The sequence below is a fragment of the Halichoeres trimaculatus genome, unplaced genomic scaffold, assembly GCF_033239565.1.
Source record: "Halichoeres trimaculatus isolate MK-OKI-2021-1 unplaced genomic scaffold, fHalTri1.1 fHalTri1_scaffold_5, whole genome shotgun sequence".
Lineage (NCBI taxonomy): Eukaryota > Metazoa > Chordata > Actinopteri > Labriformes > Labridae > Halichoeres > Halichoeres trimaculatus.
Window position 1 is genome coordinate 4,474,771 of NW_027437183.1, and position 13,052 is coordinate 4,487,822.

Consider the following 13,052-nt stretch of genomic DNA (forward strand, 5'->3'; position numbering starts at 1 on the left):
TCCTGGCCCAAGGGATTAGTTTGTATAAATTAAGAAAAAAAAAGGAATAAAATTTGAAACTTTTGCTTCTATATGTTTCACTTATTGGTCCACATCATGTAGTGTCTTAATTTATAGATGAACATTTTCTTCCTGTTTTAAATGCCCTCAAGGCTGCTTATTTCTAGATGTAACGTTCTTATTTCATAATTTCACGACAAAGAAAATGAACTTGCTGTATGGACGGACATCAGAATTAAGTGTTTTTATCTCTTATTTAGGCTCTTTTTTATTGCAGTACTCAACCTGTCAAAGTGTGCCAAAACAACCTGATCACAACAGTCTAACACCTTTAGGTCTCCTAACTCACTAGTTTTCAAAGTGGGGGCCACAGCCCCCAGGGGGCGCCTCAGAAGATTGGAGGAAAGGGAAAAAAATGAATCTTTATATTTCATTTTATTTCATTTTTATTTTTTTAATGATTACTTGTCCTTAACAAGGACAAACGTAAAGGCTGATTCATGCTTGATGCGTCTGTGGGGTCTGCGTGGTTCCGTGCGGACAAATGACGTCATTTTTGCACCTTAGCTCCCTCGCACAGTCCTTTTCACGCTGGAAATTTCTGCTCTGTGTACTCTCGAAAAATTGCCAGACAGAGAAGTGCAGACAAGATGGCAGAAGAATAAGATCTCCTAGTGGTCAAAGTGCAGAAATACAGGCATCTGTATGACTCTTCATACAGATGTAATTGTGGGCACTCTCGGCAGAGAAGACAAATCGGTTAAAAGAACCTGGAAAAATCTCCAGGACAGAAATGTGATGATGTAAACTAATGCAAACCTCTTTAACACTTGTTTAGTACTCTGGTAGATGTTTGGGAATGTACACTGAGAGACGCTGCGTGGGGCGTTAAAAAGCATAAAAACCTCACATATTCACTCTTTTCTTCCTTTTGCAACAACCTACTTGTGTGAGTCAGGCTTTTGGTTGTTCATAATTTCCTATTCTAAACAAATGAAATATTTATTGAAAAGAGATAAAAGTTAGAAAAACTTTCTTAAATTTGACATTTCTTTACATATTTTTAAACACTGTCTGTATCCAAAGGGGGGCTCTGGCCAGAAGCAAATACTGTTCGGGGACCTTAGCATAGGAAAGTTTGGGAAACCCTGGGGTCAAAACTTTAGCAGCTCTTTCAGAATGAACGTCAGAGCAGCATGTTTCATCAGGATGAAGGCTGGTTGTGCCAGAATCCTCCACTCTGCACTGAATCAATATGCAAATAACCCCCTGCTCATCCTGTGTAGCTGCTGTGAGGAGGTTTTAATGAACTCTTTCTAAATAAGGAAGTATCTGTCTTTCCTGTAAACACATGATGCTGTTTGTTCAACAATTATCACCCGGGACAAAAGGTGCATCCTACAAAGACCACCTCCACAGCCCTGCAGATCAGTTGTTCCTCGCACAGACTGTTTGATGTCTGACTCTGAAACTGGTGGCACCACAAGACAGCTGGACTTTGATCAGACAGCTGTTGGACATCAGCGCAGATTAAAGAGACAGTCTGTGCACTGTAGACCTGTTCCTCACCTTGTAGCTGAGATATGTGATCAGCATGGTCTCCAAGAAACTGATTAAGGCCACTGACACCTGGAGCAGAGAGGAGAGGGGGATTAGTGAACCCAGCGAGTGCAGACTCACTTCCTCTTCTCTCCTCCTCCTTGCTTCTCCGCTCAGCAAAGCTTTAATACAATAAACTGCTGCAAGCATCTCGTTCATGCATTCGATTTATGTGCACTTTCCTCTCACCTGTATTGCCCATACAGGGACCCGTCTGTTAACACAGAAAATCAAGTCCCTGTCAAAAACCAGGAGAAAGTTTCCTCACTGCTTCTGCACGTCATTCCAACACAGAAATCAACATTTTAATCCTAAAGAAGACGAAACCGGTTTGAAACCAGACTTACCAGTTGATTTTTGTTGGGTCTGTTGCATTTGTACAAATCTCCGTCCGACAAAATGCACTGTGGAGAAATGATGACACAAAAGCAGGGTGAGTATGTTTGTGTGTGAGGATGTGAACCCAGTGGGGGAGATTTTCATCAGAAGGAGAAGAAAACGCATCTCTGAAAACCTGCAGGCAGTCGGGATCATAACGCAAATTTAATTTCTGCACGACTGCACAGAGAAAACTCCCCGTATGAGCAAACAAACAAACTGAATAAATAAAACAGCTGGAAAATAAACAAGAAGCTCTTTCCACAAACAACCTAGAGTCATGCACCGACTAACTGTTAAGTTTTCATGGACTCGTTCTTATCTAGACGGTTTGGACTCAGAATATGAAGGAAAAAAGTCAAACAGGAAGTGCGTCTCTCACCAGGGGTTGGGGTTAAAGTCGTCGGGGTTGTCCAGGCTCACTCTCACGATGTAGAGGGCGCAGGTGAGGATCTTCAGAGAGAAGTTGAACAGGCGGATTCTCAGGCCTGTGGGGCAAAAGAAATTTAACATGAACCTGCACCAGTGTTCTTTGCTTTTACTAACAGATTATATGAGGCCAAAATGTATGGGACCCCAACAGATTCATATTTAAATAAAAAAAACAACATTTTGAAATAAATATCATTTTAATACATAACAGAAAAACATGTAATATGGCCATTAAATTGTGAAATATGGCACTATTATTTTGAACTATGCTTTACTATTCTTTAATATAAAATTATTAGTATTAAATATTTCAAAATGATTATTTTAGCAATTTCATACTTCATAAAAGAATTACTTTCTATTTATTTTCCAGGCCTTTATAAAATAAAAGAAATAAAAAGTCCATTGTGGAAAAGTACATTATGATTTTTTTATTTCTTTTTCTAAGAGCTTGGTGAATGAATAAAATGTCATTATTTCAAAGATTATGAAATTGTTAAAATAATCATTATGAAATTTAATCATAATATTTTCATATGAAAAATAATATTATAAATAAAATAAATAATAAATAAATTAAATAATATGATAAAAATAGTTTATAATAACATTGCTTTATTTTGAAATTTAATAACCATATTTTATATTTGTCTGTTATTTATCAAAATTATATTCTTTTTTAAAATGTTGTTTTTATTGATCTTATTATGACTCTTTTGGGGTTCCATAAATTTGAGCCACATTCACCTGACATGTCTAGAAAAGTGTCTGGTTTCAAGAAATTAAAAGACAAAAATTATATCTGAATTGCTGAAAAAACCCTGCCAATGGGGAAGGAAAAAATCATTATTATGTCTTACTACAAGAACGTAAACAATATTTTAAAAGCCACTGATTGGTGCAAAAGAAAAAACAAGAGGACCAAACATAGAGCCTGGGAAAACTCCAGAAAATGTTTTTTTCATTCTCACACTTCAAATACACTGCAAAAATCTAAGCAGGCACTTCTGTCTTATTTATACTGAAATGAACAGTAATGACGTCTGAATTTATTTAACCTACTAAAGCAATGTAAGAAAAAACACTTGTTCAGATTTTTGCATTATAACTTTTTTATTTCATGAAATTTGAGAAATTATACTCCTTAACCCAAAGGTGTGTTAAAAATAAATAAGTCTTCTTGTTTTTCTTATAATAATAATAATTAGTAATAATGTTTTTTTTATAAATAAATAAATAAATGACTAAATGAATAATTAAATAGATATATAAATAAATAAAAAGATAGATAAATTAAATAATTATAACAAAATATTTATTATTTTTTATTTTTTTATTAATTAATCAATATTTTTTTAAAAACATATTTAAAGGGAATATTTTACAACAGACCAAAATGCACGCCTAGTTAAAAAAAAAAAAAAAAAAAATTAAAACAGCAATTAGACTGTAAACTCTTAAAATAACATGAATCATTTTTTTTAAGTGTGGATAAAAGTTAAAGATAAATTAAATTAGAAAAATACCAGGATGCCAAAATGATAAAACAGATTGAAAACAAAATGAGACAACCATAAATAAAAATCAATAAAGTTATAAAAATCATAAAAGCCACACTGATATAGATATATAAATAATAAGCAATTTAGGCAATGTTTTGTCTTTTAATATCTTGTATTATTATTTTTTGACTTTTCAGGTGAATATGACTCACATGAAGTCCAATATGATTATTTTGTTTAAAAAAAAAAAGATAAAAACTTGCTTTGATTTCAACTTTTGCAGTGTGTTTTATGTATAAGATTCAAAAACATGAAGCAGCATTTTCTGGAGTTCTCCAAGGCACTTTGTTTGGTCCTCTTTTGTTTTAGGTAATTGTAGCATGACATTATTCTTATTCAAAGGAAGTAAACAAGAAACTTTTCATATCATATTGGAAGAATTTCATAAGGAATTCAGACATAATTTTTGTCTTTTAATATCTTGAAATAAAACATTTTCCTGGTCCTGGTCCTTTTTGCTATCCAAAGATGAGAATTTCTCCCCCTCTGTCAATGAATCATGTTTTTGTCCTGCCTCTTTCTAACTTTGTGTTGTTTTGCCTTTGTTTTCAGAGTATAGACCGTGTTTTATTGATTGGATTACTCGTCTGAGGAAAGGTTAAAGAAAAGAAAACATCCTCTGTGACTGAGAGTCTCTGTTTGTTTGAATGCCGTTTGTTAAAGGTGCGTGAAACGCTTTTGTTGGAGGCCTATGGAGACGTTATCTGATGAAGCCCTGAAGCGTGACTGATGCAGCTCCACGCTGCTCTGGCAACTTGTCACATCTGATTTCCCCTGATGCGTAACTTTTAAATCCTGTAAGATTAACTCAAAATAACAGCAGCACTTTTTTTTTCTAAAGATGACGAAGCACCATTGAAGAAGAGGATGCAGATGTGGGTAGATTGAGGATTGAAAGTTTGAAATACGCTGGGAAACCAGAGGGTGGCGCTGGTTGTGTTTGCCATCTCCAATCAGCTTTTGATGCGACCAATCTCTGGTGACAAGGGCTCATCAGATGAAGCTGGCGTCGATGTTAAAGGGATTTGAAAGTGGACAAACAGAGAGTGAGGTAATGTTGGAGGACAGGAGGGCCCTGCAGCCTGCTGTGACATTCTCACTGGAGCTCAGTGACAAGTTGAAGAGCCGTGCCAGTGTTCCCCTGGTGGACGTTTTAAAGCTAGCTGGATGTGAATAGCCTCCACACACAATGCACCAGTCTCTTTCACACACTGCAGCGCCGCTCGTCTTATCTCTGCGGCGATGCCTCGTTTCTCAGCTAATGAGCCGTTCGCTCCAGTCCACACTGGATCACCCACAAACAGCGCTTCACAATAAGGCTGCTAACGTAATAATGAAACCCCGACAGAGACAGAAATTGGATATGCGTCATCTCTGCAGACAATTTCCAACATTATGCTTTTATATGTTTGTTTAGCAGAGAGCACGCCCCTGAGCATGATGGGAGCAGAGGAGGGCGGTGTGATGTTACCCTGCAGCTGTACTTACTTGACCTTTGGTTTTTGATGAAGAAAAGCTTCAGCCTCTCCTTGAAGGTGTTTTCGTTCACGTAGAACTCCACCTGCACCCTGCGGGGGACAGTGACACATGTCAGGGTGAGTGTGACAACACTGAGTGTGAAAAAGGAAAAAAAAACTCTGAGGTCTTTTGAAAGTATTTGAAAAGAAAAAAATCAGCAGGACATCTAACAGCAGGTTTGACGCAGGGTCTCAGCGGCAATTTTTCCATACATGAAGTACCGTACATGCAGAAATGAGTGAAAATACTTTTTCAAAGCAAAACACAACTTTTTGAAAGAAGTAATCAAAATATGAATCCAAAAAAGATGCAAAAACCTATTCTCAAAGCACTTTTCAAATATTTGCCAAAACCAGGGCATGATTTTTTTCGTGCTCATTGTCAACAGATCCCATGAAAACACCAAAAACCATCAATATTTTGATCCCTTACACCAAAAACTGAAAACTAACTAACTAGGCAAGTGTCAATGTTTTTTTTAATTTAAATTTTTCTTTTTTTTAGCCACAATATAAGCAACATTCACCTGACAAGTCCAAAAGAATTTCTCATTTCAAGATGTTACAATAATAAAACTGAAACCTAAGTTAAAGCTCAAATTATATCTCATTTGTGTGTAGAAATGAAAAAAAAAGAACTTTTTCTGGAGTTCCCCAAGGCTCTATGTTTGATCCTCCTATTTTTATTCTTTCACATGAATCATCTAATTTCTTGTATTGAAACATACTTGTTATTTCAAAAAGCTAAACAGCAAGTTTTGTATAACACAATGGCAGATTTTTTTTTCGAAAAATTCGGTCATTTTTGTCTAAATATCTTAAAATAAGCTATTTTTCTGGATTTTTTAAAATGAAAAAAATATACTTATTTAATTTCTTGAAATAAGAAAAGGTCTTACTTCAAGAATTTAAACAAGATTATTTTTCTAACCCTATTGTCAGATTTCAGGAATGAAAAAACATGCTGGAGCTTTTTCTGGAGTTCTCCAAGGCTCTATGTTCAGTCCCCTTTTTTTCCAACATACATTTACATTTTATAAGGTGTTGTTGAGTTTCTTGTATGAAGAGATTATTCTATGACAAAAAACTTGAGGAGTACATTTTTTAACAAAACTGCAGATTTTTTTTTGAGGCAACTCAGGTGTCATTTTTGACTTCTTGAAACTAGATGATGTTTCTTTGGACTTGTCTGAATTTTAGCAAGTGTTTTTGTCTGATGAATGTGGCGCTCAGTAGATCTTACACCGTCATCCCTACTCAAAATCAGACAAAAACACTTGCTAAAATGTCAGCTTGTACTGTGTTTTTGATAAGTAGGATTGAACAAACAGCTTTTTCTGGGGTCCCCCAAGGCTCTATGTTTGGTTCTCTTTTTTTGTCATAAATAAACTGTTTATAAGGGATAGTTTTGTTTTTCTTGCATGAAGACATTATTCTGTGACAAGAAACTTAAGAACAATTTTATTCACCAAACCTGATTTTTTTTTTAACGCCACTCAGACATCATTTTTGACTTTTAATATCTTGAAATGAGATGCGTTTTTTCTTTGGACTTGTTCGATGAATGTGGTGCTAAGTTTCATTTGATCATTTTTATACAAAATCAGGTAAAAACACTTACTCTAAGTTCAGATTGAAGTGTGTTTTTTATGCAAACGAATAACGAAAACATGCTGGAGCTTTTATTGGAGTTCCCCAGGGAACTATGTTTGGTCCTCTTTTTTTTTCTTATATATATATATATATATATATATATATATATATATATATATATATATATATATATATACATATATATATATATATAAATATATATGCAGTTTATAAGGTTTTGATTAGTTTCTTGCATAAAGACATTATTCTATGAGAAGAAACTTGAGAAGTAGCTTTTTTTATTTTTTTATTTTTTTTTACCAAACCTTAAATTTATTATTAATTTATTATTAATTTAGGCTTTTTCGGAGTTCCCCATGGCTCTATGTTTGGTCCCCTTTTTTAACAGTTTATAGGGTGTTGTTTTCTTGCATGAAGACTTTATTCTATGACAAAAAACTTTTTCTTGAAACTTTTTATTTTTATTTTTTTACCACAAATGAAGATTTTTTTTAAGGCAACTCAGGCGTCATTTTTGGCCTTTAATATCTTAAATGAGATGCTTTTTTTCTGGACTTGTCAGGTAAATGTGGTGCATGTTAAGTCTTGTTCAATCATTTTGACTCAAAATCAGACAAAAACACTTGCTCAAATTCCAGCTTGTAATGTCAACGAAAGAGCTGGATCTTTTTCTGGAGTTCCCCAGGGCTCTATGTTGCGCTGTTTTTTTTTCTTGTATTACCATGTTATTTTAAGACAAGAAACTTGATGAATACATCGACAGATTCTGTTACTCTTTACAAATAGTAATTTTTTGTCTTTTTTTGTTGTCTTTCTGAAATGTGCTGCAATTTTCTTTCTGATTTACAGTTAGAGGGAAAAAGCCTTAAATCATAACCTTTCCTGCATCATCACTTTCTGTTTGCTGTTTAATCTTTCAAAATGACATTCAGGTAAATACACATGCACGCTCAAACTGGTTGGACAATGCATAAAGCCATAATAATTCATACAGTGACATTTCTCTAACAGTGCACACATGCTGTGAGCACGTGCATACATGCTGTTTAACGGCTCAACCTACATGAGAATTGTAATCAGAGAATTTGTGTTTGACTCACATCAATCTGCTCTTCATATTTCATACACACATTCATGATCTTTAAACCACAACCCCAGACCTCGATGACTACGGTTTGCACATAAATAAATGAGGACGTGAACAGACAGAGTGCTAACACAAAGTGTGTTTTAATAATTGATGAGCTCTTGTCAAAGTGTACAGCCCTGTTTCTCACTTATGATGCTGTTAGTGACAGATCTGAAGCGCTTGGATGATATAATGGGCTTTAATCGGCTTGACCAAAGATCTCCTAAGCCTACAGGATGGTGCCTCCGTCGGCATTTGAGAGGAGACCTATTAACATTTGGTGTAATTTAGAGAGCGTGTTGTCATTAATGAGCAGAGAGGGGACGTAATAATAGCAGTGTACGCCCAGGAGGGACCTCTGGAGCTTCTACCTTTCCTGACAGGATGAGTACAGGGTGCAAAGAGACAGAGGAAGGAGGGCAATTACAGCTGCAGGAGCATCCTGCAGGAGGAATGTATGCGTGGAAAAGGAGTGTAGGTGGGAGAAAACATCAGCATACGCTCCATCTGTCTGCTATCCCCCCTCACTTCCCCATCTTATAGCTGCATCGCCATGGAGACAGCTTCCAAGGCAGGAAATGTTCACTCACGTGTTTGAGTGTTGTGTTGTTTCCAGCACGGGGAATTATCTGCACCAATCACAAACGCACGTCTCTGTGACTCAAACACACAGCTGCTGTATGTGAAGCACGTAAAACCAATAGGACTGATGGAGAGCCCGTGATAAAGACGCGTAGGAGAGCTCGTAAGACCGCCTCAAGCTGTCAGAGGAGACAGACAACAGGCTGCGTGTTTACCCACCTGCAGACAAACCTGAAATCTGACTCCAAAACAAACTGTTAGGATTTGTATTGTCTGATTTCCCATGAGCAGTGCAGCAGGAGTGGCTCGACGTGATAGGCAAAGCCTGCCAAACCAGTCACGTGCCACTTTCCATCAAAAACCTGAGGCTTTATCTGCCCATCGCACATAAGAAGACACATCATAGATTTCAAATCAGTCAGCCTGCCGCACCAGATCTGACAGGTTTCAGTTAAAGTCAATGCGTTAGCTTACACAGGCTCCGGCAGGTCGTAGCCTAACGAATCAGGATTACAAGCCTTCCATCTTAGCTGAATGCTGGAGCAACAGATCATTTGGAGCCTGATAGGAAGTCATGCACTGAATAAAACATCTGTTGACTTTCAAAATAAAAGACACCGTGTCCAAACCAGATGATATTTATGTTGACTACAACAACAAACTGACATAATGAGCAGAGCCCGACTGGGAGTCAACATTTTAGCGGTTTAACAGCCCAACATGAACCAGAAGAAGACGAGTTAAATATTAGGGCTAGGACGACATGCATTTACCAGATTCAATTTCAATTGCGATTCTTTGATATCCCAGATTTACGCCATTTTTTGAACACCAGACCATGTAAAAAATAGGGATGCACCGATATGAATGTCTTGACTGATACCAGTATCCAACATTACTATAGCTGTTATGGCTGATAACCTTTATTTACCGATATCAATGTTGGTAGAAAAAAAACAAACAAACAAAAAAAAACAATCTGAGCTGATGTGTCAAGGTAGTTTAGAGAGAAAGAGCAGCGCAATCGTGAGAAAAGACGAACATAGAGAGGATCAAAGGATGGAGCGCAGGAGGTGAACGTGATCAAAAAAGGAAGTTTTGTCTGTTATTTGGATCAAAAACAGGAAGAGAGACATAAAAGAAGAGAGTCCGCTCTTCTTGGGTAGTTTTGGTGTTTACATAGTCATAGAAAACAAGATTATTTGGGTCTTGAAAAATTGTTCAGGATGCTCTAAAAATGGCCAGCAGCTTTAGTCATAGTCCTTGCTAACAAATTTCAGTTTAAAATAAATAGCCTTTTCGTTGTTTCTCTTTTTCTTTAATAAAGAAATAACCAATTAATGAAAAACAATGAACTACTAAAGGACTAAGACTAAAACAGATGAAAACAGTAATTAAGCCATTCTATCAAATGAGTTTATGTATGTTTATGTATGTTTATGTATGTATATGTATAATTCCTCCTGAGTGTTTTTTTTTTAAATTAATTAATTAATTAATTCATTTATTTTTTTATTTTTATTATTATTCTTTTTTATTTAATAACCTTATTTTGTTTGTTTGTTTTGTTTTTGTTTTGTTTTGGTTGTTTGTGCTGTTTTCATTACTATTATTACTTGAGACAATTCAATTTGATAAAAAATGAGTTTTGACTGATTGAAAAAAATAAAGTATAAAAAAAATAAAAATGGCCAGCAGCTAATGAGTAAATATCGGCCGATACCGATATGTTAATGATATTGATACTGATTTATCGTGCATCCCTAGTAAAAAGTTAAGTGACAATGATGTCTATTGACTTTATCTTGACTTTATCCCTAAAAATGAACATCATATGTGAGTAAGTTTTTAGGATTTATTCAGGTGATCTGACATCTCAACTTTTTCCAACCCAGCTTATAAACAAAGACTAATATGAGGGACTTAAACTTAAAAATAAAGAAAAAAAAACAAAAACAAAAAAACTTCCCATACTGCGATACAATGATTTTTTTCTCCCACCCCCATAAGGTATAATCTGGTTTTGGTTTAGTTTTATTTTGAAAGTAAGCAACAAAAGAGAAACAGCTGTATTAGCTCTTGATGCTAAGATGAAAAGAAAGATGGAGGACGCACCCATGGCAGCATTAAGTTTCCCCTTTTTTCCTGTACAAGCCCCTACGAAAGAAGTAATGCGTTTGTCCGAGCCACAATGAGCTTTTTTTTTATAAAAGCATACACTCTTTTTTTAAAGAAAATCAACAGTTTGAATGCTCTATTTAGCAAATTGGCAGACCATAAGCATACTGTCATCTGCATATAATCAAATTAAAGATGCTATAAAAGAGGATCTGTTTTAATTGGACTGTCTCGCCACCTTCTGGCCCGGACTCTCACACACGCTGTCGTAAAAATGTGAATTTTAACTAGGCGTGTGTTTGTTTTGGAACTTATAATTACATTGTAAGTTTGTACCGTAAGTAAATAGCCGGCTATATGTAGCGCTACTAGCAGCCTGGTGCTACGATGTTTCTGTAGGCTAATGTGACAACAAGCTAACTGTCAGTACAGTAGTTTAGTAGCCATCCATACCGTAGCGGTGATGCCGGATGCTCTAAGACATGTTGGTAATGTGTAACATTGAATGAATGACTCCTGGTCTTTCTCTCCCAGTGCTCATCTACCATGCAGAGCTAACGTAACCTCACTTTTCATTTTAGCTTGTGTTTTAGCCTTTAGCTTATGCTCTATCACTCTCCTGTTTATCTTTCTTCTGCTCTTCTGTCCTTTTTCTGTCTGATAGTTAGGCTCCAGTGTCCACCATCACTACAAAATTAATCACAGAAATTGTTTTCAGCAGAGAAAAACACAGATCTCTCTTCTCTCTACTAAACTTCGTCAGCCGGCGTGGTCTTATCATAGAGACTTAGACGTGCTGTAAGCAGAATGGGAAGTGGGAAATAACCTTTATGGGTGTTGAAAATCTCATTTTAAAGTGTGGATTATGATCAAACATATGTCTATCTAACTGAACTGTGTGTTGGGAGTACAGAGCTGAGAACTTATTGCTTCAGTGCTGTGGCAGTGAGGCTCAACTGATGCAATCCTTTTATTCCAGCAGGCGCTGCACATTATGATCTAAAACCAGCTCAAACTGAGGTCACATAAAGCTTTTCCCCCTCTCAGCAACATACCGCTACATCCAAACCCACTGCAGCCCTCTCTAAGCACTTACCCTCTTCTCCTCAGCATCCCAGTCATTTAAAACCCCACCAACCCAACACCAGCTTTACAGTCCGTCTGCGGTTCGATTACCCAGAAGCCTGACAGCATCTGCAGCCGGCTGGCGTCTGTTAACCCCAGGGTTCAAAGATGGTCAGCGAGGCATGATCCAGGAATGTTTGCACACGGTCAGAGCAGACGCAGCATGACCGTTTTTCCCCAACTAACATGTGAACGAGGTATGTAGAGCCTCTGGAGAACATACGTGACAGAGTCAGGGATAAGTTCATGAAGAGAGGAGAAAGTCTTTGGATAAGATTAAAACAGACAGGGATAGCATTTTGCATTGCCAGGCATCAAAAAAAGGTGGTTTTAAAAAATGACAAAGGACCAGCCAATCAGAGGGAAGGGGGTTTATGGAGCAAGGAGCCTTACAGGTAGGGTCTGCAAAAAATAAAATTTCAAATTTGACTGGAACAATCCTGCTCAATCGTCACTCTGTGGGGCTCTGTGCATGTGTGTCAGTGTCTGTATCTGCCTCAACCCCCTTGTCTGCCTGTATGTTGATGTTTTGGGTGTGTAGGGATGTTTCTGGTTGGGCAGTAAGCATGGTTACATTAACAAATCATAGCGCGCCAAGTGTGTACGTGACTTTGTGTGTTGATTAGCAAGCTGAAGAAGCTAACCAAAGCGGCTACGATAGTGAACGTAGCACAGAGGAAGAAAAACACAACTTAATTGAAACAAAACTCCAAACAAATAAAGCTTCTTACTAAACGAGGGGGAAGCTTGGCTTGACTTGACACGAGAGTTAGCTTTCTGCTAACTTGGTATGTGTCAAATACCAGTGGTTAGCTTGTACTAACATGCTAAGTCAGGTGCATGGCTCTCGAGTCCCTTTCATATAGAAATGTGGTGCTACAGGTGGTTGCTGGGCTAGTGAGTGTGTTCACGTAGTCACGGTTGGAGAATGTGGGTGTGTGCTGCTGCTGGCACTGAGCCAAGGAGGAGGAGCCAAGTTTGAATTTGTGTTCCTGC

At 36.8% G+C, this 13,052-nt stretch overlaps 1 protein-coding gene across 21 annotated transcripts in view; it reads right to left on the reverse strand.

Annotated features, from left to right (window-relative positions):
- kcnt1b (potassium sodium-activated channel subfamily T member 1b) overlaps nucleotides 1-13,052 on the reverse strand; it is a 146,391-nt gene that overhangs the window by 55,525 nt on the left and 77,814 nt on the right. For all 21 annotated transcript variants that reach the window (XM_074670421.1, XM_074670431.1, XM_074670420.1 and 18 more), the window contains 5 exons: nucleotides 5,460-5,539; nucleotides 2,360-2,465; nucleotides 1,947-2,003; nucleotides 1,789-1,837; nucleotides 1,570-1,629 (listed from right to left, as the gene is read on the reverse strand). In XM_074670421.1, the coding sequence (XP_074526522.1) occupies nucleotides 1,570-1,629; nucleotides 1,789-1,837; nucleotides 1,947-2,003; nucleotides 2,360-2,465; nucleotides 5,460-5,539 (352 nt within the window). The remainder of the gene's footprint in view (nucleotides 1-1,569; nucleotides 1,630-1,788; nucleotides 1,838-1,946; nucleotides 2,004-2,359; nucleotides 2,466-5,459; nucleotides 5,540-13,052) is intronic.